The sequence below is a fragment of the Hemitrygon akajei genome, chromosome 11 (assembly GCF_048418815.1).
Source record: "Hemitrygon akajei chromosome 11, sHemAka1.3, whole genome shotgun sequence".
Taxonomy (NCBI): domain Eukaryota; kingdom Metazoa; phylum Chordata; class Chondrichthyes; order Myliobatiformes; family Dasyatidae; genus Hemitrygon; species Hemitrygon akajei.
In genome coordinates this window covers 171,126,173-171,151,930 of record NC_133134.1, presented here as the reverse complement: position 1 = coordinate 171,151,930, position 25,758 = coordinate 171,126,173, and the positions used below count along the sequence as shown (strand labels likewise).

Below are 25,758 nucleotides of genomic sequence, written 5' to 3'. Positions count from 1 at the left end.
TACCTGTGTTTTCCTTTAGGAATTGTGACATTAAGATTAACTGATGTGGGTCTGAGAAATTGTCCGACAGCTATGTGGTCCAGGCAGAGAACTTCCAGACACACACATTAGGACCATTAGATAGGCAAACGGATGATAGAAAAATGGAGGCTACAGAGGAGGGAACACTTAGATTGGTCTAAGTTTGGCACATTATGTTGTTAGCACAGAGCAGGTGGGCTGAAGGATCTGTTCTCAGATGATATGGATCAAATGTACACTGTGGTAAATAACTGTTCCAATCACTGAATTCAATGTAGACACTAAACACACACACATAAAACACGATTTATTTTTTCAAAACCCACAATCGTAGTAAAAAAAAGTTGTATTTCTGGGTCATTTTCTACTAAAGAGATTCTATTTTGACAATATTTGGTCTCAATGAGACATTCTGTCTCTAAATGGGAGAGAGGGTGGGAAGAGGTGGATGGAAGAATTATCTAATTCCCAGATGCATTTTTTATTAAACTGACATTCACAATCCAGGAGGACATGAGGCACTGTAATTTTAGGAATGAATTTAGAAAGTAAAATGATGGGCTTCAGCTTTCAAAGGAAATCAGAAGTGGATTAAAACAAGTTTGGCACAATACTAGACACCAGCGGGTGCCTGGGTGACACAGACTCCAGGTGATATGCTGACCCCCAGCAGTGCAGCCCCGGTGACGTAACTGTGCAGTCAGGCAGAGGGCAAAACACTGTCACCAGCATGGTCTGCGTCTGATTATGGCTGGGATGAGTGGGGCTCCCCACCCTGCCCTGGCTGCCTGCCAGTAACGGGACACACTGAACAATTTCTCACTGTGAGGGACAGGACAGAGATCCATAAACTGTCAAATCTCGTAGGAGGAAACCAGCCACCAGCACAGGAAGAGATTAAACGCTAGCCAATAGAGCATTAGGTCCCACCTAACAGTAGACCCCAGCCAAAATTCCTGTTAATGGAACATTGGCAGACATCAGAAAGCAGAGGTTCAGCAGAAATTCGAAGCACCAATCAATCCCTCATCTATGAACTCTGGTATCAGATTGCTCATGACAAACATCACTTCAAGATATTTTAAGTTAATACAAAACATTTTATACTTAAATCCACCCTAAGATTGCTAACTCTATAGCTACTACACTTCTTGTGAAAGTGAAGATTTCGTAAACATGTTGATGGGCAGAAGGGCTTCTTCAGTCCTGTAGTGCTTTAGAACTATTTTTCAGAAAGACTAATCTGCACGACCTCTCCTTAACTGTGACGCTGTGTCTTGTGTACTTTGGAAGACTGACGTCTGCCAGTTTTTGACAGGAACGAGTGCTTAGATCTACAGCAACACTAGACACTGGTGACAAGAGACCTTTTGATTAGCCTTTCACTATGAACTTTGCATTGATCTTTGATCCTGTTTTCATTACAATGTGACAACAGAGGTCGTGGTTGAACTGACCAGATTAGCCCTGGGGAAAGTGGAATCATTGAAATTACTGGTTACTGACCTGCAGACCATCAGTTGAACATGTTCCCACCAATCACTGCAGAGGGTTACTTATTTATTTTATTTCGGAGAGTGCGGAACAGGCCCTTCCAGCTAAACACGCGGCACTGCCCAGCAACCCAACGTTTTAACCCTAGCCTAATCACAGGGCAATTTACAATGACCTGTATAAATAATACTGGGCTCATGTACAGGAAGGAACAAGATGGGGAAAGAGGAACAAGCTGATGATTACAAACTTTAACAGTTCATTTTGAGGACTGATCCCACAAGCAGTTCATTAGTTATTGGAGGATGATGCTGCACACATCACAGGGCTGTGTCTATAGGAAACACTCAAACAAGACAACTACGTCAGGGGCTTTTCACTTTGGGAACATCCCATCTCTGCTGTTTTCACCTCTTAGTAGAAAATGGCCTTGCATTTTAATGTTCCATGAAGTATAAAACAAAATCAAAATATCAGCAGGCAGTCTGAGACCCACTTGTGCTACAAGACACCCTTTACCTGACCAGCATGGACACTTCACTATTGTCTGCTGGGCTGAGAAGAGAGAATTCAGAAAGTGCAGCATAAATAACACCCAGTGCCAACAGTCAATACAGTATCAGCAAGTTAAATATTAAACCCAAGTTAGTATAGCTTAAGCAATCACTTATGGCTTACAGTAAAAAGAAAAGCATTCTAACTGTGATGCCATGGCAATATGCTGTGTGTGTGTGTGTGTGTGTATATATATATATATATATATATATACACACACACACATATATATATATATACATATATATATATATATATATATATATATATATATATATATATAGCATATTAGTCATGGTTATACACACAGCTTGTTAGGCACAGTCATATAAAGTGCATAGAAAGCTTTGGATTGAGGTGTGCAACACTGAAGAGCATTATTAAACAGTGAGCCAATCCCTTGTACAGTGACAACCCCACATTACTACACAGCCGTGACAATAATCTGAATTATCTTCATGTTCTGTACAGTAGCTAATTTAGCCCCGTACAGGGACCTGCAACGGTCCTGACCTGTCCCTGGGGTCAGTCACTGAGGATGGGTAGTGTTAACTATTCACCCTTCCCGCAGCAACACAGCAAGCAGAGTCAGCCTAGTTTTATAATTGCAATGCTACTGGGGTTAGCCAGTGTGTGCTGTACTGTGAGTCAGAAATAAAGAATGCTGTGTTGTGGATGTTGAAGCTTCCAATACTGGTTTCTTTATCAATATCCACAAAATGGAACTCGGGAAGTCAGGCAGCATGTGTTCAGATTAGTCTTGTTGAGAGGTTGAAGATCAGGGTACTTGATGTAGATCACAATAACCAGCAGTGGACAGAGCTTCTAGTCATTTGATACTAACCTGCCTGGTCTGGGTTAAACCTGAACCACCCTGGTTAATGAATCTGGACACTGATGAAGCCAGGAATACCAGCCCGCAGCTGAAGATTGAGGAATGACCAGGTTGGGGAACACACCAATATCCCATCCAAACCAGCAAGCAGTACATTCAGATCTACAAATCCCATCTCCAAACACCTCTCCCCAACATCCCCAGGGACCAGTCAGTAAAAGGTTTTGACTGCAAACTCAGTACACATCAGGTCAGTTACAAGGCAACATTGCCAACACTCACAAGTACTCCAGGACAGTCTGTCATAAGAATGCAAGCATTGCAATTTGATTTGCTTCCCCTGCATAGGGATAAGCTATCAGCTGAGACGATGCTTTAAAACGGATCACAAATCCCCCATGTCCTGCAGAATCGGTGGGTGTTGGCAATGCTGATTCTATGTAAGTACAGTCACCAGGAGGGAGGCTTCCGTGGTCACTGAGGAATCCTGACAGACCCAGGTACAATCAGCGTACGCTGAGTGCCACGCATTTCTCCACTACTGGGGTGGGTTCGGAGCATTCACTGGTGGCAGGTTTCTCATCTTGTAGTAAGATACCAACTGCTTCGGCACTTCAGCCAGAACAGTTTGTGCTAGAGCTTCCTTTGGAGTCTGGAATGAGAAAAACAAATCAGAATTACCACCAACTGAAACAACTGTATATCCTCACCAAGCTTCTCCACAGCTGTTGGATTATTGTGTAGAATAGTTATTTTTCTACCATCTTCCTTACAGTTTAACTTTCCTATGTATGTAATTGCAGTATAGCTGATTCAGATATTTTCTAATCAGAAACAAGAGAAAATCTCCAGAGGCTGGAAATCCAGAGCAACACACACAATGTTGAAGAAACTCAGCAAGCCAGGCAGCATCTTTGGAAAAGAGTACAGTTGATGTTTCGGGCCGAGACCTTTCAGCACGTCCTGTTGAAGGGTCTTGGCCCGAAACATCGACTGTACTCTTTTCCAAAGATGCTGCCTGGCCTGCTGAGTTCCTCCAGCATTGTGTGAGGTTGCTCAGGTATTTTCTAGATTCTCAGTTTTTCTGCAGATTTTACACCACTTCAATCTGGCTGTTTTATTGGTTAATAGTGATCATTGGAACGTTGTTATCTCTTGTCTGAGAAACCGTAATTTCTTTGTCTTTTTTCTTTTGTTTCGTTCTGTGTTTCTGTAACACTTAATAAAATGGCTGTAACCACCAAATCTGAAGTCTCATTCTTGACTTCTGAAGAACTTCTGGATCAATATAACCAGATCAATGTGGCACATAGAGAGGCATTTCACCCTGCCAAGTCTTTGCCTGGCTCACACTTTTCCCTGTAACCTGACCCCCATCTTCCCCCGCCCCCACATACCCATAACTCTCCATAGATTCTACCACTTACATCGGCAATCTACAGTGGCCAATTAACCTAGCAACCATTGTAGTGGCCTGTGGGAGTTAGCTGAAGCACTTCTGGGAAATCCACGGGGTCCAAGGGAGAAGTGCAGACTCCACAAAGACAGCAGCTGAGGTCCGGATTGAACCCAAGTGACTGGAGTTATCAGGCTGCTGCACCATTGATCCAGCTCTTCTGCAACCCCACAGTATTGACAGGACTTTGAGACCTTTCACAGCCAGCTGACAAGGGGCCTCCCTTCAATGTATTCATGTAACAAGCTGAATGTTCATGGATTCATGCATGAAGGTGCGTGTCAGCTGAATGTTCAAGTTTCAGTGCTTGGAGTGAGACTGGAACCCCAACGGCTTCTGACCCAGAAATAGGAGCTGGGTCAGAGCTGGCAGGAGACTGGGTTCAGCTATTAGATTACTTTATTGTGCTGAGGGAGGATGGTCTGGGGACTATGTTGCACTTACATTCTGAAACTGTCTGAATGGAACAAATTGCACAATGTCTCGGGCTACGGGCTCTCCTGAGAGTGACTTCAGGACGCCATCATCCCCATCAAGAAACTCCATGGCCTTGAAATCTGCACTCCCGACACCCACGATGATGATGGACATGGGCAGCTTGGAGGCTTCCACAATGGCATTCCTGGTCTGGTCCAGGTCTGTTATCTCTCCGTCAGTGATGATCAACAGGACATAATATTGCTGGAGATGAAGAAAGCAGAGAATGTAAACTCCGTGTCACGAAAACTGCAGCATGAATCACCCACAGAAAGCAGTCTGCAACTCATCCAGCATTTTCTAACAATACCATAAAAATAGATTCACTGGCTTTAATGTTGCAGCTGTATAAAATCCTGATGAGACTACATTTGGAATGTTGTGTTTAGTGCTGATCGTGGGAGCTTCAGAGAAGGGAGCAGTGAGGATGCTACCTAGATTAGAGAGCATGTCTTATGAGTAACAGCTGAGCGAGCTAGGGCTTTTCTCTCTGGAGTGAAGGAGATGACAGGAAATTTGGTAGAGATTTACAAGATGATAAAAGGCCTAGATTAAGTGGACATCCAGACTTTTTCCCAGGCTGGAAATGACTAACACAAGGGTGCATAATCTGAGTGGAGAAATGGAAGATAATGGCAGATGGAGTTTAGTTAAAACAAGTGTGGCGATTTGTCAAACACCTCTGCACCTTATGCCACAAGTGAGACTTCTTGGTGGCCAAACATTTTAATTCTGATTCCCATTCTGACAGGTTGATCTATGGCTTCCTCTTGTGCCAAGACGAGGCCACCCTCAGTGTGGAGGAGCAACCCCCGTACACCCTCCAACCTGATGGTGTATCGATTTCTCTCTCTGGTGAACAAATTCAACCACCCCCGCCCCCCCCCCCCCACATTCATCACTCTGACCATTTACCTCTTCTCACCTGCCTACTACTTCCCCCTGGGTCCCCTCCTCCTATTGTCCACTCCCCTCTCCTCTTAGATTCTTTGAGGCAGCAAATCCCTCTGTTCTCCAGCACTGACATTCTCAACATCCAGCCCTTATCCCAGTGTGACATTAAACCCCAGGTTCCCAAATCACTCCCTCTAATCTGTCCCACACGAAACCCACCCTACCAGCCAAACTTTAAACGTAGATCTGAATTGTGGCAAGCACATGCAGGCATTAACTGCATATCCCTACAGCGGGCACAGGACTGGGTGAAGCTGGCAGGCTGTGAAGGGAGCTCCTGCCCGTTCCCCTTGCCAACGGCCCACAATGTGGATCACACTCACCCCTGCCACCTGTTGCTGGGCCGCGGTGGATGCAAAACGGGACACGTGTGTTATTATGGGCGAGAAGTTGGTTGGCCCGTAGAGTCGAACGTTGACAAGCGCATTGCGATATGCGTCGATGATACCTTGCACACCTGTTGTGAGAGAGCATTGTTAACCCATCCAAAATCACCGAACAGTGGACAGAAAATACAAAAGCTGGGTCTGAATTCACTCCAACAATGGGCACAACAGTCAACGATTTGCCCAGAGTCACTGCAGCACAGAGACAGATCCCTGTGGCAAACAGTTATTCTGCCGAGACCCATCCACGGCCACCTGGAGCAGTTTTACACTCCCCTCCCATCCATGTACTTATCCAAACTTCTGACATGTTGAAATCAAACCTGCATCCACCACTTCTGTTGACAGCTCCTTCCGGACTCTCACCACCCTCCGAGTGAAGTAGCTCCCCTTCAGGTTCCCCTTAAATATTTCATCTTTCATCCTTAACCCATGGCCTCGCGCTTCAGATTTCAGCATCTGCAGTTTTCCAATTTTCATTAACCAGGATGAAAAACATTCACAAACAAGACTGTATATCCAAGTAACACACACAGAATACTGGAGGAACTCAGCAGGCCAGGCAGCATCTATGGAAAAGAGTACAGATGACATTACCCAGTGCCCTCCCTCTGTGGCGACAGATTGACGGACCAAAATGCCGACTGTACTCTTTTCCATAGATGCTGCCTGGCCTGCCGAGTTTCTCCAGCATTTTGGGTGTATTACTTTGAAAACATTCACCCACTGCCCTCGTTCTGTGGCGACAGATTGACAGACAATGCTCCTACCTTGGCAGTATGGATTGTCGGGGTTAAAATTTAAGGGGAACTCGTGGGACACCTGAGGAAAAAAGAAAACGGGATTTAAGTTCTGTTTATTGCCATCTGACTGTATATGTATACAACCAAATGAAACAACGTTTCTCTGGAGCACGGTGCACCCACAAAACATCACACACAGCACTTAAACCAAAATACTACCATAAATAAGTTAATAAAATATAATTCAAAGTGCACATAGCATGCAGCACATGTAAACAGTCAGCAGCTCACTGTCCTGGTGACGAGACCTTGGTGGTGGCAGGGTATTCATTAGTCTCACAGCCTGAGGGAAGAGGCTGTTAACCAGTCTGGCAGCTCTTGTGCTGATGCTCCTGTACCTCCTTCCCGATGGCAGGGAGGTAAGGAATCTTCCTTTACATTACTGTCTGTGTCCACAGGAAACTGGCTGATGATTCAGACCCCAGCAGACCAACCCAAGGACCAGTAAGGAGGCAAGGCTCTGAGTAATGCCTCAAACAAATACTCCCCCACAAAGAAAATGAGCCAGAGATCAGGACTGAAGGCTCTGAGCTGTAAAGTGCTATTAAATGGGAGTACAGACAGGTACTTAACATCAGCGTGGTTATGGTGAGCTGTGTAACTCAGCTCATTGGGAACAGCTACTAATGTAGGCCATTGGGGTGAATGTGACATTTTCTAATCCAAAATAAACCTTATTAACGATTTACAATAATAAACCATGTAACACTTTTTCATTTGTAGACAATAATGGCAGAGCAGACTCGATGGGCCAAATGGCCTGGTTCTGCTCTCATGTCTGAAGTGAGAGTACATTTCTTGGTTACCACTCACTTACTCGGTACTACAATAATTGAGGGGCTTCCTCACCCAACTCTGTCCAGAGGCGGAAGAAAGCACGGTCAGCTCGGTGGTACAATCAAATGGCACAACCACATTTGGATTTTGGAAAGCTGAGCGGTGCACAGCCACACATTACAGGAAGGGAAAGAGACTGGATAGGGGCAGTGGGTATATGAGGCTCTGCAGATTCATATTACAGCAAGATATTAATGCTCGTGCGAAGTCTGCTGTAAACGGCGTACGTGGGAATTATAAACACAGCAACAAGTGTAAAATCACAACCTGTTTCAGCTGTTTCCATCTGGGAAATGGTACCGCAGCATTAAGGCCAGAACCAACAGGCTCCGGGTCAACTTCTTTCACCGGGCCATCAATACACATTAATCTGATTGCATATCTGACTGTACATACACATATTCAAAACTATTCAGCATACAATCTTAGCGTCTGTGCAATATTCTCCCACATTTCCCTTCCTTATTGCTTGTACATAGTGGGGGAGGTGCAACATAAAGACTTTTACTCCATGTTGTGAGAAGGATGTCAGAAATAAAATAAATTCTAATTCTTTCCAATCCTAAAAGCAACATAATGGTACAAAGGGACAATAATGGAATAACTAAGAGAGGTAGCTTCAGACTGCCGGGGGCGCACGGTTACAATACACGAGTACACAAAAAGTATCTCCAATTTAAGTGCGGCTACTGGATTAGAGCATGTGGTTATCTGGACTGGCAATAAATCTGTCCCATCAATAACAGCAGACAGACTTTGTTACGAATGCAATTTCTTTTGTGATTGAGAATTGCATTGGAGAATAAAGTAACAGAACCAGACTGGAACAGAATGGAGCACCGGGAGGGCCAATCCAATCCTCTAACACAGCATAGAAAGGGCTCTACAGTAACAGCAGCACTGTGCACCACACACACACCTACCTGCCAGTTGGGAGGCACCTGAGCACCAAATCCAAATGCAGGGAACAGCTTATCCCTGTGGAGACAGAGAGAATGCATCAATCAGCCAGATCCAAATAGGCTGTTCAACCCATCAGTTCAGATAAAATTCTGCACTGGGAGGAGGAAATCTTACGTGTCATAATCCTGAATGACCTGTCCAACAGACCATATAGCAGTCAGATATTCATTGACTCCATTTGGGCTGATATAATGCAGGGAGTCCGGTGAACGAGGATCTCCATTGGAGCCAGTAAAGTCGATCCCAACCTGAGAGGAGTAAAAATTGTAAAGAACATTTAATAAAAGAAAAAACTGAACCTTCACAAATAGTAAAAATTCCTGAAGCCTGTGTACACAGTTTTGTGAATAAGAACAGACAATGGTGGGAACAGCCAGCATCTATCTGTAAAAAGAGCAGGCCAACATCTCAGGCATGTAACACCGTTTCTCTCTTCACAAATGCTGCCTAACCTCCTGAGCATTCCCAACTTTATTTCAGATTTCCAGAACCTGGTGCTTTCTTTTTTACATTCAAGTTCAGGTGTGTACATATAGACAACCAAATGAAATAATGTTCCTCTGGACCATGGTGCGCACACAGCACGTAAAAATATTACCACAATGAATTAAACTATATTCAAAGTGCATGTATTCATTAGTCTCATGGCCAGGGGCAAGAAGCTGTTGCCGAGTCTGGCAGTCCAAGCCCTGATGCATCTGTACCTGCTTCCTGATGGGAATGGAATGGGTGGTAGGGATTCTCAACAATGTCTGCCACTGTACTGGGACTGATCACGTAGGCCAGTCACACAATAACTGAACCCACCACATTAGGCAGTACAACTGTGTGGTACGGTTTTACACTGACCAGTCGAAAGTTGCAGCATGACAAGGGTTAAAGATTAACTCCTCTTCATACAGCACTGAATACCAGCAGCACCAGGATGAACACGCCAATGAAGGGGGCTGCTCGGTAGCTTAGGGGGTGTGGAGCAGTGAGTGTAACACTTCACAGTGCCAGCCATCAGGCTGCAATTCCATAAGGAGTTTGCACGTCCTCCCCGTGAGCTTGTGGGTTTCCTGCCACATTTTAAAGATGTACGGGTTAGGGTAGTAAGCTGTGGGCATGCTACATGCAGGCTGCCCCCAGCATAACCCCGGATTGCATTGGTCATTGATACAAATGATACATTTCACTGTGTCTCAATGCACGTGACAAATAAGGATAATCCTAATCTTAAAAAACAAAAGCAATAACTCTCACTAAAACCAAGGTACAATCAGACTAAAGGATTAAGCAGTATTAGTTATTAATATCTGAAGAACATATTGCGACTGGTCACCCACATATGCAAATAAGATGCACAGGTTTTCAATTGGTCACCAGTAAGTAATTGACAATTCTGAGCCGAAGTTTGGTGACAAGGGCTGAGCTGTCTTCCTTGTGCAGAATCAAATTAAATGTTTTTGAGAAACGAGTCCGGTTGATCAACAACACTCAGCATCTCCTGATCAGCTCATGAACCGAATGAAACATTTTGTGAAATCTGGGGCAGACACAAACCGCTGGAGGAAGTGTGGAGGCAGAAGCGATGGTCAATGGTTTGGTTACGTAGGTCTGGAACAGAAATGCCCACCACCCCTTTGCTTCTGCAAAGTTTGTGTGTTTTACCCCTCTAGATTGCAGTAGCCTATCTGTACCTAACTAATGAAATGTACTCACTGTGAAATTGATCTGACATCCTCCCATAACATAATCGAGGAAAGAGAAATCCGTTTCTATCTGTAAAATAAAATCAATAAGATACAAACAGCACAATCACTGAACAGAAAACAATGGGCGAGGGTAGAGCAGAGACAAGCAAGTCCCTCTGGTGGGTTAATTTAACACACTAATGTCACTGCATAGGGCTTCTTTCACACACTGGGAGATGGAGACCCAAAGGCTGTTAAGAATGGTTCACGGAGGGTGCACAAGGCAGTCTGATGTTGGGTTGGGGCAGGGAGATCTGGGCAGTCAGGTATGAACAGCAACAAGATCAAAATAAAATGCACAAATCAGGTGGCCCAGAGGGTAGCCGCTGGTGTAACCAGCACCCCTGGTTCAATTGCTTCTGCTGTCTGTAAGGAGATTGTACATTCTCCCTGTGAAATGTGGGCTTCCTCCCAATTGCAAAGCGATATGGGTTAGGGTTGGTAAGCTGTGGACATGAAGTGTAGCAACACTCGTGGCTGCCCTCAGCACATCCTAGGACTCTGCTGGTCGTTCACACAAATGACACGTTTCAGTGTATGCCATAACGTATGTGTGACAAATAAAGATAATCTTTTACGCTTTAAAAATTAAACTGTAGAAATGGAAAAGAACAACGTTCCCTGTTCCTGCTTAATGATCAATGGACTGAATGTCTGCCTGGGCTTCTGTAGGACAGGAATGGGCTCATACCATGTGAACAAAAGTTTGGAAGTGGGATTTTAATTTAAAAGAACAGCCCAGGGAGTAGACACTGATAAAATCCCCAAGGAACAGCAGAAATGGAATTTTGTACCTTACACGATCGCACCCGAATAATGCCAGAATTCTTGTAGCTTTTCTTCTTCCTTTGCTTCTCTGGGTTGATGCATTCAAACTCAATCTTCAGGAGAACAAGAACAGCATTCAGCAATGTTTAAAATCAGCACCGGAAGCTTGATCCCAGCTCTCCCTCACAGACTGGCTATATTGAGGAACTCCACGTGTTTGCTTTCTTACAATCCCTCTAACTCCACCTCCAATAGAATTCAGCTCTATTGTGTGTGTTTGACCAAATCTGTGATGTGGTGTGGAGCCGGTGATTGTAGTGAAACCTGAACTGGGCAGGATGGCAGCACTGACAATAACTCCCAGCATTTTGCTGCTGATTGAGTCAATTAATCAATGAACAAGCTGGCAATCCTGATAAACTGTAGCCCATGATTCTGTGTCACAACTCTGCCTTGGACAAGGAGGCCTCATTTTCTTCCCCAGAAACATCTAGTGAAGGAGGAGAGTTTTGAGTGACAATCCAATTTGCTTCAGGGTTAACAGAATTCACATTTTCACATACTTGAATTGAAACTTTTCAGCTGTCTTGGAAAAGTGCATCACTGGGTCAATGGCACAGACCTCAATGTGAAAGACTTCACAGTTGGTGGGAGAACGCGGGGGGTGGGTTGCAATTATGCGACTAACAGAGAAGCTTTTTCAAAGAGCTGTCAGTGCTCTCCTCCTGCACAGCATCACATGACGACAGGCAGGGGCCAGATTCTGAGTAGACAGAGGCTGTGACATAATGGTGCTTATTAGTCAAGCACACAAAACCAATCACCTCTACGACCTCTGTTTTGTGTTCTGGCCTCCTTGACCATGACCCCAATGCCTGCAAGGACCTGTTAAAGATGCTGAGGTCTGTGCAGTGTCCATCAGCAGAAACCCAGACTCAGGTGCAGGAGTCTTGGATCTCGGGCAAGGTTTGATCGGTGTGGCTCATAGCCTGAACTCGTGTTTAAGAGGGCTTTGCAGTTCATGTTACATGTGTTTCTGGCTACTCTTTTTTATTGTTATTTTGTGCAATTTTGATTGGGCACTTGTATGCAGACTGCAGTTAATAAACAGAAGCACTAAATTGAACTGAACTGACTGTCTCAAGGACCCTGCGGTTTGATGTTTAACACTCAGTGTTATTCCCTTGCTTTTTTTTTTGGGTCATTTGCACAATTCGTTCTTTTTTCACGGGTTAGGTGTTTCATGTTTTCTTTGAACAGGTTCCATTCGTGATGGCCTGCAGGAAGATGAATCTCAGAGTTGCATACTGAATACATACTTTGATAATAAATGGACTTTGAATGGTTGAATCAGTTTTCCTAGAGGAGGGTTTAGTGGGGGAGAGAGGGGGAGAGAGAGAGAGACACACACACACACAATGAATAAGGAAAATACCAGGGAAAGAGGAATGAAATGGACAAGGAAAAGGAGATGGAGGAAATCCAGCAGAGGGAAAACTATAAAAGCACTGTACAAATCATTTTCAATTTACAGGAACTGCAGTGCCCAAGTTTACAAGTCATCAATAGACGACACTTCAGCACTATGGGGTCTGCAGAACAGCAATAGCAGTTTTCCATTTGTAAAGATTCAGTGACAAATGAAAATGCTCACCGGGGTCCCAGATTCCACTTGCTGCAGTTTAGAGAAGTTAGTTTCAAAGAGTCCTATCAGATCATGAGAACCATCACCATCATAGTCAAAGCATGTGACCTACAGGACAGGTAACAGCGAGAGTTAGAGGAAGTCTCACCACTTGGTTCTGTGCTTCCAACAGCTTACAGACAGGAAGGATCACCTCCCCGATCAGATCCGAATCGGTGCTCTCATCCTGATCGTTACAAGCCACCTGACAAGCAAACAGAGTGAACGAATAACCACTGAATCCACCCCAAGAGCTCAACAGGGAGGCACAAAGATCCTTGGCCTGACCTGGGTTTGCAGCTCCTCTTCAACTCTGTCAGCACACCCGAAAGTATCAGAACTAACACTGACACGTTATGGAATTTATTGCTTTACAGCAGCAGTACAGAGCAGTACACAAACGACAATCACTTGCGTTGAGTACGATGCTCTCCTAAGGAGTGGGTCCTCAGGTGGCTGTAGATTGTACGTTCTCCCCATGACCATGTGGGTTGGTCTGGGTGTGTTCCGGTTTCCTCCCACATCACAAAGATGTATGGATAGGGTCAGGGAGTTGAAGGCACCAGGAGTGTGACGATACCTGCGGGCCTCCCAGCACAATCCTCACTGATTTGACATGCTTTGATGCTTGCATGAAACTAAAGCTACTCTTCAAACCCTCGGCTCAGTTGTCCAACACAGCCTTCACAAAGATCCGTTTTAAATTCCCGCATTGCTCCAGGGATTAGCTCCGAAAAGGAGGGCTGGAAACTTTGCAGCAGCAACACATACAGCAATAAAGATACAAAAACTTTACCTTAATGGGCTTCTGCATATCACCATTACAGAGACTCTGCAACGACACTGAGAAGGTCTTCCAGTTGGGATTCAGGTTGTTCTTAATAACCTGTGGGCAGCAAATAGAGAAAGGGAGAGAATATTGTTAGAACACAACTGGCTTTCACTTTCTTTATTGCAACAAGCCACAACTAACTTCCAAAACATCTCAACTACTGAGTAATTACAGCGGCATGCACGAGTCTGAGCACCCCTGGTCAAAATTTCTGTTACTATGAATAGCTAAGTGAGTAAAAGATGACCTGATTTCCAAAAGGCATAAAGTTGAAGATGACACATCTCTTTAATATTTTAAGCAAGATTACTTTTTTTATTTCCATCTTTTACAATTTCAAAATAACAAAAAAGGAAAAGCTCCCGAAGCAAAAGTTTGGGCACCCTGCATGGTCAGTACTTAGTAACACCCCCTTTGACAAGTATCACAGCTTGTAAACGCTTTCTGTAGCCAGCTAAGAGTCTTTCAAATTCTTGTTTGGGGGATTTTCACCCATCCTTCCTTGCCAAAGGCTTCTAGTTCTGTGAGATTCTTGAGCTGTCTTGCATGCAATGTTCTTTTGATGTCTCTCTACAGATTTTAAATGATGTTTAGGTCGGGGTACTGTGAGGGCCATGGCAAAACCTTCAGCTTGTGCCTCTTGAGGTAGTCCATTGTGGATTTTGAGGTGTGTTTAGGATCATTATCCTGTTGTAGAAGTCATCCTCTTTTCATCTTCAGCCTTTGTGCAGACGGTGTGATGTTTGCTTCCAGAATTTGCTGGTATTTAATTGAATTCATTCTTTCCTCTACCAGTGAAATGCTCTCCGTGCCACCGACTGCAACACAAGCCCAAAGCATGAATGATCCACCCACGTGCTTAACAGTTGGAGAGGTGTTCTTTTCATGAAATTCTGCACCCTTTTTTCTCCAAACGTACCTTTGCTCACTGTGGCCAAAAAGTTCTATTTTATTTTCATCAGTCCACAGGACTTGTTTCCAAAATACATCAAGCTTGTTTAGATGCTAATTTGCAAACTTCTGACACTGAATTTTGTGGTGCGGACACATGAAAGGTTTTCTTCCGATGACTCTTCCATGAAGGTCATATTTGTGCAGGTGTCGCTGCTCAGTAGAACAGTGCACCACCACTCCAGAGTCTGCTAAATCTTCCTGAAGGTCTTTTGCAGTCAAACGGGGGTTTTGATTTGCCCTTCTAGCTATTCTACGAGCAGTTCTCTCAGAAAGTTTTCTTGGTCTTCCAGACCTCAACTTGACCTCCACCGTTCCTGTTAACTGTCATTTCTTAATTACATTACGAACTGAGGAAATGGCTACCTGAAAACACTTTGCCTTCTTATAGCCTTCTCCTGCTTTGTGGGCATCATTTATTTTAATTTTCAGAGTGCTAGGCAGCTGCTTAAAGGAGCCCATGGCTGCTGATTGTTGGGACAAGGTTTGAGGAGTCAGGGTATTTATAAAGCTTTGAAATTTGCATCACCTGGCCTTCCTTAATGATGACTGTGAACAAGCCATAGCCCTAACAAGCTAATTAAGGTCTGAGACCTTGGTAAAAGTTGCCTGAGAGCTTAAATTTCTTGGAGTGCCCAAACTTTTGCATGGTGCTCCTTTCCTTTCTTTCCCCCCACTCTAAAATTGTACAAAGGAAATATAAGACACTTACCTTGCTTAAAATGTTGAAAAGAATGCTTCATCTTTAACATCATGACTTTTGGAGATCAGTTCATCTTCTACTCACTTAACTATTCACAGTAACAGAAATTTTGACCGGGGTGCCCAGATTTTTGCATGCCACTATATTTAATCAGTGCCACTCCCCTGTTCTCTCACCACGGCCCTGCACATTACTGCTTCAATTTATTCCTGATAATTACTGAAGTGGCTTCCATTACATTTCCAAAGAGGAATTCCAGATCCCAGCAACCTGCTGCATCAAATAAATTCTTAAACTTGCTTCCTGCTCCTTAAATCCTGCCCTCTGGTTGCTGATATTCCTGCCAGTACAAAATGCTTGTCTTTGCTTTAATTAAAACCATTGTCATGCTCAACAGTTCTATCAAATTTCCCAGAACCTTTCCCCACGGAGAACAGCCTCAACTTCTCCATTTAACTGTCCCTCACCCCAGGACCATTTTAATAAATTATTTTATTTAATTTTATTTAGAGAAACAGCAGTTAAATGCCCATGTAGCCCAATTACACCCATGGGACCAATTAGCCTCCTAGCCAGTAGGTCTTTGGAACGTGGGAGGGAAATGAGCCCCAGTTGTTGGCACTGTAATAGTGTTTAGCTCATCTCTGTGCTACTGTGGCACCGTTTGATAGTGACATTTCCTCTAACGTTTCCTATAGACTCACACTGTCACTAACCCTAGAGCAACCCGCATAACTTAGTGGGTCCAAGGTTTAGTGTGATCTTCCCACTTACACAGCATCAGGCAGCCTACGGAACCACAGTAACAGGGTCGTAGTCACACTCTCTCAGCATCTGGGTATCGGTGGTAGGACTGAAATGGTCTACATCCCTCCTATCTCTGCCTGTCTCTTAATAATTGCTATTGCATCTGCTTATCATGCTGTGTGTTCCAGGCACTCACCTCCCTAAATCTCCTTTAAACTCTTCATCTCACCCCAAACCCTCTAGTATTTCATATTTCAAGCTTCATATTTTCAAGCTTATTGAAACAATGTTCTTCCAGACCAAGGTGCACAACACAGTACCTACACTGTAACCCACACATCATAAAGTAATATTACAAGTAACTTAACAAATAGGGTGCATTTATGACAGGTTAAAAAGTAAACACTATTGGTGCTTCATACATGATGAGATCTGGGTGGTGGCTGGGAGTCTCATGGTCCTGGGGGAAGAAGCTGTTTCCCCTCCTAACAGTTCTTGTCCCAATGCTATGGCACCTCTTGCCTGATGGTATGGGGTCAGAGATTGTTGGATGGATGGGAGGAATCACTGACAATGTTGATGATACATTTCTACCTTGGCAAAAATGCCATCTACCTCATCGATGTCTCTTAGAATTTTGTTCATTTCTATCAAGTCAGACCTCAGATTCTGCTAATTCAGAGAAAACAATCCAAGTTTGGACAAGTTCTCCTCAACTAATATACTGCAACCTAGGAAACAGACAGGTGAACCAATTTTACTCCCTTTCCCAAGCCTCCACACCATTCCGTAATGGAATGACCAGAAAGGCACACAGAACTCCAAAATGTGGCCTAATCAAAGTTATATACATCTGCAATGTGACTCCCTAACTTTTGCATTCAATAGCATGACCAATGAAGGGAAGCATCTTCATTCCCTCCCCCTCACCCACTTGTATGGATGCTCTCAGGAAGCTATGAACTTGCACCCTCCATCCCTCTCTCCTTTGGATCCTCCCACTTACTGTACACGTTCCTCTTGCATTTGAGTGTCTAACATACAACACCTCACACATGCCCAAATTAAATGTCATCTGCCATTTCTCTGCCCAAATTTTCAACTGATCTCTAGCCTGTGGTAAACTTTGACAGGTTTCCTTGTTATCCACAACTCCATCAATGTTCACACCATCTACAAACTTATCCATCAGTCTGCCTACATACTCAGCAGATCATTTATCTATTACACAAGTCACAGATCACCATGGGATACAGAGTTGTAAATCAGAGAAACTCCCTCCACCAATAGCCTGGAATCTGTGACCATGTCAATTGTGGACCCAATTTGTCAACTCTCTGTGAATCCCATATAATCTTCTGGACCAGCCTATTACAAAGCTCTTGTCAAATGTTTTAGTGACATCCATGTAAACAATCTTCACTGAGTTAGCCTCACCTTTGTCACCCCCTCAGAAAAAGATTAATCAAGTTTGTGAGTCAGGACCTCGCCTGCACAAACCCATGGTGACCATTCTCAATAAGTCCATGCTTTTCCAAATGCAAGTAAATTCCATCCCAAGAACCCGCTCTAATAAATTCTCTTCACTGACGCAAGGCTCACTGGTCATTAACTTCTTGAACTGTTCCAGTTGCTCTTCTTAAGCAAAGGAACGATGTTGGCTATTCTGCTGTATGATGGGCTGAGTGGCCTCTCTGTAATCAACACTCTATGTTAAACGGAGGCTATCACAGAAAATCAATTGCTTCACATGGGAAAAATAACAATGCCATCTGCTTGAAGTCCACAAACAGAAAATACATAGAATACATTTGTTGAGGGAGGCATTCTCACCAATGCTCATGCACCCCCACCTGCCCCCAGCCTCCACCCCCTCTGGATTCCTGAGTGATTCTACCTCTGAACGGTAGGCTAGCTGCCATTTGTCACCATCTCCTTGTCGGTACAGCTCCATAAATGGATCCGATTTCCCCATAAAATCCTTTTAAACAAAAGGAAAAAGTCTTGTTAACTAAGATTAAGCACATATAAAACTAAAAACTTTATGCTCCATGAATTGCTCTTAGTGGGTTTGAGCCACCTTCTTGAAGCATTGCGGTGCTTCTGGTGAAGGTGTTCCCACAGTGCTTTCGGGGAAAGAGTTCCACAGTTTAACTAAAGTGAAATGTCTGCAAGACAGGGTAGTGGGTGATTTGGGGAGAAAACGTGGGCATGTTGAGAGTTCCACACAGCTCCCATCTCTTGCCTTTCCAGCTGGCAAGCTTGCAATGTGCCACTGCAAAAGTCTTGACGAGGTGACATAAACAGTGAGTCGACTGTTAAAGTGATGCATGAAAAACACTGCAGGAACACAGCAGCAAACACGGAAATCTGCAGATGCTGGAAATTCAAACAACACACACAAAATGCTGGTGGAACACAGCAGGCCAGGCAGGAGAAGCACTGTCGACATTTCGGGCCGAGACCCTTCGTCAGGACACAACAGGTCAGTCAGCATCTGTGGAAGAAAATGGGTCGCTGACATATGGAAGAATGAAGGGTCTCAGCCTGAAACGTCAAGTGTCTGTTTCCCTCTGTACATGCTAACTGACCCAAGTTCATCCAGCACATTTGTCCAGACTTTCAAGCATCTGCCATCCTGTGTCACTACAGCAGAGTTCCCAACCTGGGGTCCACAGACCCCTTGCTTAATGGTATTGGCCCATGGTATTATAAAAAAGGTTGGGAACCCCTGCCCTATAGTGAAATTTGGTTTGATTTTATCTCATCAATTCCGTTTTTAATGGTTTAGGTTTACCTTGGTTCAGGAGAGCAGAGGAAGATGTTTTTTCATTCAGGCATTCAGTCAGATTGAGGCAAGTCAGCGATGAAACACTGGACACTGTACACAGACTACACTCTCCCCACTGCACCAGCTACAAGGTTTGTCCCCAAGCATGCCCAGAAATGGAGATAGTTACTGTACTGCAAATCCATAACCTGGAGGAAGTGGATTGGGAACTTGCAAATAATTACGAACAGTAAAGAGGGAGGTTTTTATTGCCAATATCTCAAGTAAAGATCTCTGATTTTCGAAAAGGGGTCGACTACTGTAAATTGAAGGGCAGCTCAAGCTTGCCAGGCTCTGATTCCCAGAGATTCTGTAGCTATTGCTGACGGAAGACTACAACCACAACTGCCAGGCAGAGTGAGGTAGTCAGAGAGGACAACCAGGCTGGACTTAACTTCCTGCTTCGTGCTGTAACTGTCCAGATTTACAAATGGCTGTGCCACTGTTGAAACTTGGAAACTTTTAAAAACCAACAGAAGCCAGCTAAAAAAGCCATATGGAAAGAATAGATGAAATATGAAGGTAAGGTAACCAGTAAAACCAAGAGGATACCGTAAGTTTTTGTTTCCAGATATGTAAAGAGTAAAAGAGAAGCAAGAGTGGAAATCAAACCAGTGGAAAATGCCACTGGAAAGGTAACAATAGGGGACAAAGAAATGGTGGATGAGCTCAATAAGTATTTTGTGTCAGTCTTCAACGGGTTTTGGGCCTGTACCACTGGAGATTAGAAGAATGAGAGGGAGATCTTATTGAAACCTATCAAATATTGAAAAGCCTTAGAGCAAATATAGAGAGGATATTTCCTATGGTTGGTGAGTCTAGGACCAGAGGGCATTACCTCAGAATACTGCCTTTAGAACAGCAATAAGGAGGAATTTCTTTAATAAGAGAATAGTGAATCTGTGGAATTCGTTGCCACAGACAATGTGGAGGCCAAATCACTGGGTATATTTAATGCGGCGGTTGATAGGTTCTTGATTGGTAAGGGCATCAAAGGTTAAAGGAGAAGGCAGATGAACAGGTTTGAAAAGGACAAACCAGACTGGCAGAGCAGACTCGATGGGCCAAATGGCCTGATTCTGTTCCTGTTCCTTATGGTTTTATGGACAGCACTGATGTTATCCAAGGTGTGAAGACATGCACAACAACATCCAGTGCGTGGTCCAGGGTCCTGGGACAACACTGACCACAACTTCAAACAACCACACTCTCATTACCTGAGCCACTGTTTAACCCCTCTCCAAACACTGAAAGATGCCCTCCCATTGGTCAGCACCTTATTTTCCAGGTTCCTGGCCTCCAGCTGCAGAACTGCTGATCTTTTATCGTTCATCTCTTCGGCTACAATCTGAACACAAGGGTTAAAAAACAAAGTTTACATCAGAATACAAATTCTTATCAAATTTTCACAGGATTCTCTAAAACAGTTTTCTTCAGGGAGTTACTTGGAAAACCCAGGGTCAACAGCAAATACTTCCAATGCACAGCCTACACATATCAGATAGAGTAAAGCTCCTTCCAGACTGAAATATGAACAGCTTCTCCAGAGGACCTGAAGCATTGAGTCTGTTTCTCTTTCACAGACGTAGAGACCTGCAGGACAGAAAGCCATGTCCATGCCAACAGTAATCCCATCTACCAGCATTAGGACCTTATCCTTGCATGCCTTGCCTATTGCAGTATCTGCCTAAATGCCTCTTCAAACTTGCACATGTCATGGGTTCCCAATCTTTTTTATGCCACAGACTCCTACCTTAGAACCAAGGTTGGGAATCACTGGTATATGTATACAATTCCACCACTTCCTCTGGCAGCAAGCTCCAGATATCAACCTCTGTGCTAAAAAAGACATCGTCTCAGACCCCTTCTAAGACTCCTCCCTCTCACGGTAAACCTGTGCCCAGTTGTTTTGGTACTCGTGCCACGGGAAGCAAGCTCTATCCATACTTGACGTGCATCTGCCAGGTCATCCTTCTGCCTCCCTTGCTCCCGGGAAGATGAACCCAGCTTATCCAGTCTCTCCTCGCAACTAATGTCTCCAGCCTCTGCAACATCCGCTTCAGTGCCTTCATATCCAGCCAGTGAGCACAGCCATCTGACCTGTCATTTGGACAGTTGCATCATTGCTTCCTAGTCTATATATATTCTATGCCCCGATCCACAAGTGCAATCTCCTTCACCACCCTATTGCTCGTGCTGAAACTTTCAACAAACTATGGACTTAAACCCCACTCTCCTTCTGTTCTTCAGCATTCGTTAATGTTCCCCCATTTACTGTACACATCCTACTCCACCCAGCTTTCTAAAATGCAACATCTTCATAGAAATAGAAACTTAGAAAACCTACAGCACAATACAGACCCTTCGGCCCACAATGCTGTGCCGAGCACGTACTTACGAGGGGTGATTGATAAGTCTGTGGCCTAAGGTAGAAAGAGTCGATTTTAGAAAACCTAGCAGATTTATTTTTCAACAAAGTCCCCTCCTCCATTTACACACTTGATCCAGCGGCCGTTGAGCATACGGATCCCTTCTCTGTAGAACTGGTCCACAGCAGGGATAAGTTTGTGGCCTAAGGTAGAAGGAGATGAGTTATACAGTTCTCGTTACATGCACGTGCGGTTCAACTCTGAGTGATAATGCAAGAAGTTTGAAGTTAATAACTCATCTCGTTCTACCTTAGGCTACGAACTTATCAATCAGCCCATGCTGTGGACCAAGACGCTGACTTCTACAAAGAAGGGATCCGTACACTCCACGACTGCTGGACTAAATGTGTAAATATAGGAAAAATAAATATGCTAGGTTTTCTAAAATTGACTCCTCCTACTTTAGGCCATGAACTTATCGATCACCCCTCGTACTTTAGAAATTATTTAGGGCTATTCACAGCCCTTTATTTTTCTAACTTTCTCACACTTATTATGATCAACTTCCATCAACTGATGTATATCCTGCCATACCCAGACACAGTCTTCACTATCCACATCAACTGTCTCATTGCCCACAAATTTACTGATCACACCTCCTGCAATCAAGATTTTTAATTGGCATGTGTAAAGAACAAAGTGACTGCTACTCTGGATCTGATGCAGCAAAATAAAATAAATCACAATAAGCATAAAAAAACACAATTAATACCAATGTAAAAGCAATCCTCTGAAACACAATGTAAAAGTAACTGCTATACGTTGACCGGTTGTGTGTACATAAACTGCCGCCGGCTTGTGTGTATGTAGTGGTGGTGAGGAACAGTGGAATGGATCAATGGCTGGAGCTGTTGATCAGTTAATACCTCACTTCAATTACTTTTTACTTAGAGATACAGCTCGGAACAGGTCTTTCCGGTGCCACCCAGCAACCCTAACCTAATAACAGAACAATTTACAATGATCAATTAACCTACTAACGAGTACATCTTTGGAGTGGGGGAGGAAACTGGAGTGCAAGAGGAAACCCATGGGTTCCTGAAAAGAAATGCACAAGCTTTCTTACAGAGGACACTGGAATTGAACTCCAAAGACCAACACCCCGAGCCGTAATAGGGTCGTGCTAACTACCACGTTACCGTGGCATGGTCAGTACTCCACAGGCACCATCTGAATTTCAGTGTTTCCAGCATTTCCTGCAGTTTGTGATTCACCTTTAGGGGAGGAACAGTATGGGTTGCCTATAGAGAAAAGCTCTCCCTCAAATGTCCCAAAACTGCTGTAGGAAAACCTCCTAGATGAAAGATTTTTCTCATGCCTGAGATTTCTAGTTCATTTTGTGTGATTGGCTAACTAGATTTTACCCTTTATTATAATGTAATTGAAACTGGATTCACTCCTGAATCACAATAGGAGATATCAACCTCTGATTATATAGTCAACATTTTGATTTTAGGTAACTTACTGAATTATCTGATTTCCATTTTATGCCAATAGCAACACAAAGCCACTTGAGTCAATGTGAACAAGTTGAATTGGAATTCATCACCACTGACAGCTATGGAGGCCAAGTCATCTGGTATATTTAAAGTGGAGGTTGATAGGTTCTTGATTAGATTGTATAATGGTTACTTTCTTTGTGGTTTGAACTTTCTCATGCTTGCCTATATTTTACACAAGTAGCTATGTATATGCAATTGTTTAGTGTGTCCCCTAATGATTATAGTTCTTCATATTATTCTGCAAACTTCTTGGACATTGCATTATTTGAATAGGGGCTATCTGATTGATTAACTCATCTACAAATTTGAAAATGAAATATGTTTTCTATGGTGTAAGAGTCACTACTAGGCTACTGTTTCCAGTTCCTTTGTTCCCTTAATGCTTAATAAACTTGTTGCTTTACAATAGTTTTTATGCCTCATTCTTGGCTTTTGAAAGAACCTCAGATTCCAGCAAGTTCTGGATTAGTCAAGACATCAAAGGTTACAGGGAGAAGGCAGGAGAATGGACGTTGAGAGGGATAATGAATCAGCCATGATGGAATGGCTGAGCAGACTTGATGGGCTGAATGGCTTAATTCTGCTCCTATGTCTTACGGTCTTGGTCTGAAGTCTGAAATTTCCCTGACCTTGGGAAAGACACAGAAAATGAGCGAATGGTGTGTAGGGGTGGTGGGGGTTGCAAGAACAGCGTAATTTTACTTACAGTGATGCTTCCTTTACCAGCCAGCTTTCCTTTCTTCAACTCAAGGGGTCGAGTGAATGTTTTACTTGAGACAATCTGTAAAAATTAGGAAGATGTTTAATAGACTGGCCAACTTATCAACCCTAAACCCAGTCCCTAGAGCTGTGCATCAGGACAACACTACAGTCATGCTTCCTTAACATTCTTGTAGCAATCTCACTGACACAAGCTCTTAACATGGCCCTTCAAACATTTGATTTTTCTGCTAAATGAAACAATGTTTTTCCCTTTTCATATACTTTGTCTGGTTGCTTTCCTCCTGGATCATCCTCATTGATCAGTTACAATTTATAATCCACTGTGTCAAATGGCTGCTGTGACACGTCTAGCGTGGTAGTGTAGTGGGTAGTGCTCGTCGCTCTCAGCTTCCAATGCTGGCTAGCAGTCTTGCGAAAAGGAGAGCTGAACGCCCAAGTCTCACCTTGCCAGTTTACAGCCTCTCCTCGCTGGCGACACACAGAAACTGAACTCCTTTCGGACTCAGGCTGGACTACAGAGGACAGGGAGGAGGTCTGGCCCCTGCACACACAGCACGCAGGACTACCAGCGTGGAGATTGCCCCGGTGATTGTGAACCAGATCCCCAGCTATGGGTAAATAGCACTACTGCCTTGCTGGGGGCCTCGGGAGAGACGACAGCTACAGGAGTAAACCCAGACAGAAAATCCAGAGTGGAGCCCCTGAGGAGGCTGGACATCACTGAACGTCCTTCCTGCAGCCAAGATGGTGCCAAGTGTATTGCTTTGCTTTCCTTTGGACTACAGTACACTGGTGAGGCCGAGAGGGGGGTCTTGACAAATGGGAATCCCAGGATCTCCATACCTTCCGCCTAGGCTTGTGCCCTGGAGAGGTGACTCCAGTGCCAAACTCCCCATTGTCCAATAATCGACTTGTCCCTTGCTTCTTACTCTGCTCCCCCCACCCACCAGAAATGATGGAAATATTCTGTCATTTAAAAACCATCCTCTGGATTTCTCTGCTCCCAAGGGAACAGACACAGCACTTCAAATCTCATCTGCCATCCTAACATTACCTAGCAAAGCCATCCTTCTTACTGGACTGCTGGAGACAGAACATTGACTTCTCCAACGCTCAGCTTCAACTTATTAACATAAAACACTAAAGCACAGTGTACACAATGTTGTGCTAAGCTGTTAACCTACTCTAAGATCAATATCATCCAGAGATTTGCAACCCGGGGTCCACAGACCCCTCGGTTAATGGTAAGGCTCCGTGGCATGAAAGATTGGGAACCGCTGATCTAACCTTTCCTTTCCACATAGGTCTCTATTTTTCTATCATTTATCTGCCCATCTAAGGTTTTATTTTAAAATGTCCCTCTGTATCTGTGTCTACCACAACACCAGCAGTGAGTTCCATGTACCCACCATTGTGTAAAAATACCTACCTCTGACATCTGCCCTACATTTTCCTTAATATTATGGCCCCTCATCGTAGAGGAGTAACAAATATTTACTGCATGTTAACTCTCCACCCTTGGCCCGGAGGAACCATACAAGAAGTAGGGAACTGAGAGGTGCCAGGTGCCAAGCCCAACACCGCACCTAGCCAATCCCAGCAGAGCTTCCTCACAGGGAGCAGGACAAGGTAGCCTTAACAGTGCAATACCCAGAGCAAGTCACCTGTCCCAGGGTACATTCCACTCCTCCCAGATAGTCATCATCGTTCAGGGCAGAGGATTTATTGTCGATATCATAAATGCCGAATTTCAGTTTCTGCACGCGCTCGAAGAAATAATCCACCTCCAGCTTCTTGGCAAATTCAGGCTTCTGGCAGTTCTTCACCCTTTCAGTTCGGTCCAACTGTTGGGAGGAGAAAAAAGTTATTAAAAATTAGCTTTAGTAGATTCAGTTAGTTTTATTTGTCACATGTATATCAACAGAGTGAAGTGTGTTGTTTGCATCAATAACCAAGTCTGAGGGCAGCTCACAAGTGTCACCATGCTTGCAGTACCAACGTAGCATGCCCACCTATTACTAACCCTAACCTGTACGTCTTTCGAATGTGGGAGGAAACCGGAGCGCCTGGAG

General features: G+C 44.0%; 1 protein-coding gene across 6 annotated transcripts in view; it reads right to left on the bottom strand.

Annotated features, from left to right (window-relative positions):
• Window positions 1-313: 313 nt before the first annotated feature.
• cpne1 (copine I) overlaps window positions 314-25,758 on the bottom strand; it is a 75,516-nt gene continuing 50,071 nt past the window's right edge. For 5 of the 6 annotated variants that reach the window (XM_073062249.1, XM_073062248.1, XM_073062251.1 and 2 more), the window contains 14 exons: window positions 25,351-25,530; window positions 23,670-23,744; window positions 20,309-20,380; window positions 18,100-18,183; window positions 13,766-13,855; window positions 12,940-13,038; window positions 11,312-11,398; window positions 10,486-10,545; window positions 8,896-9,029; window positions 8,742-8,796; window positions 6,949-7,000; window positions 6,116-6,249; window positions 4,806-5,042; window positions 314-3,557 (listed from right to left, as the gene is read on the bottom strand). In XM_073062249.1, the coding sequence (XP_072918350.1) occupies window positions 3,444-3,557; window positions 4,806-5,042; window positions 6,116-6,249; window positions 6,949-7,000; window positions 8,742-8,796; window positions 8,896-9,029; window positions 10,486-10,545; window positions 11,312-11,398; window positions 12,940-13,038; window positions 13,766-13,855; window positions 18,100-18,183; window positions 20,309-20,380; window positions 23,670-23,744; window positions 25,351-25,530 (1,473 nt within the window). In that variant the 3' untranslated portion in view covers window positions 314-3,443. Of the gene's footprint in view, window positions 3,558-4,805; window positions 5,043-6,115; window positions 6,250-6,948; window positions 7,001-8,741; window positions 8,797-8,895; window positions 9,030-10,485; window positions 10,546-11,311; window positions 11,399-12,939; window positions 13,039-13,078; window positions 13,175-13,765; window positions 13,856-18,099; window positions 18,184-20,308; window positions 20,381-23,669; window positions 23,745-25,350; window positions 25,531-25,758 lie in introns of all 6 variants that reach the window. The other variant, XM_073062253.1, reaches the window with a different exon arrangement.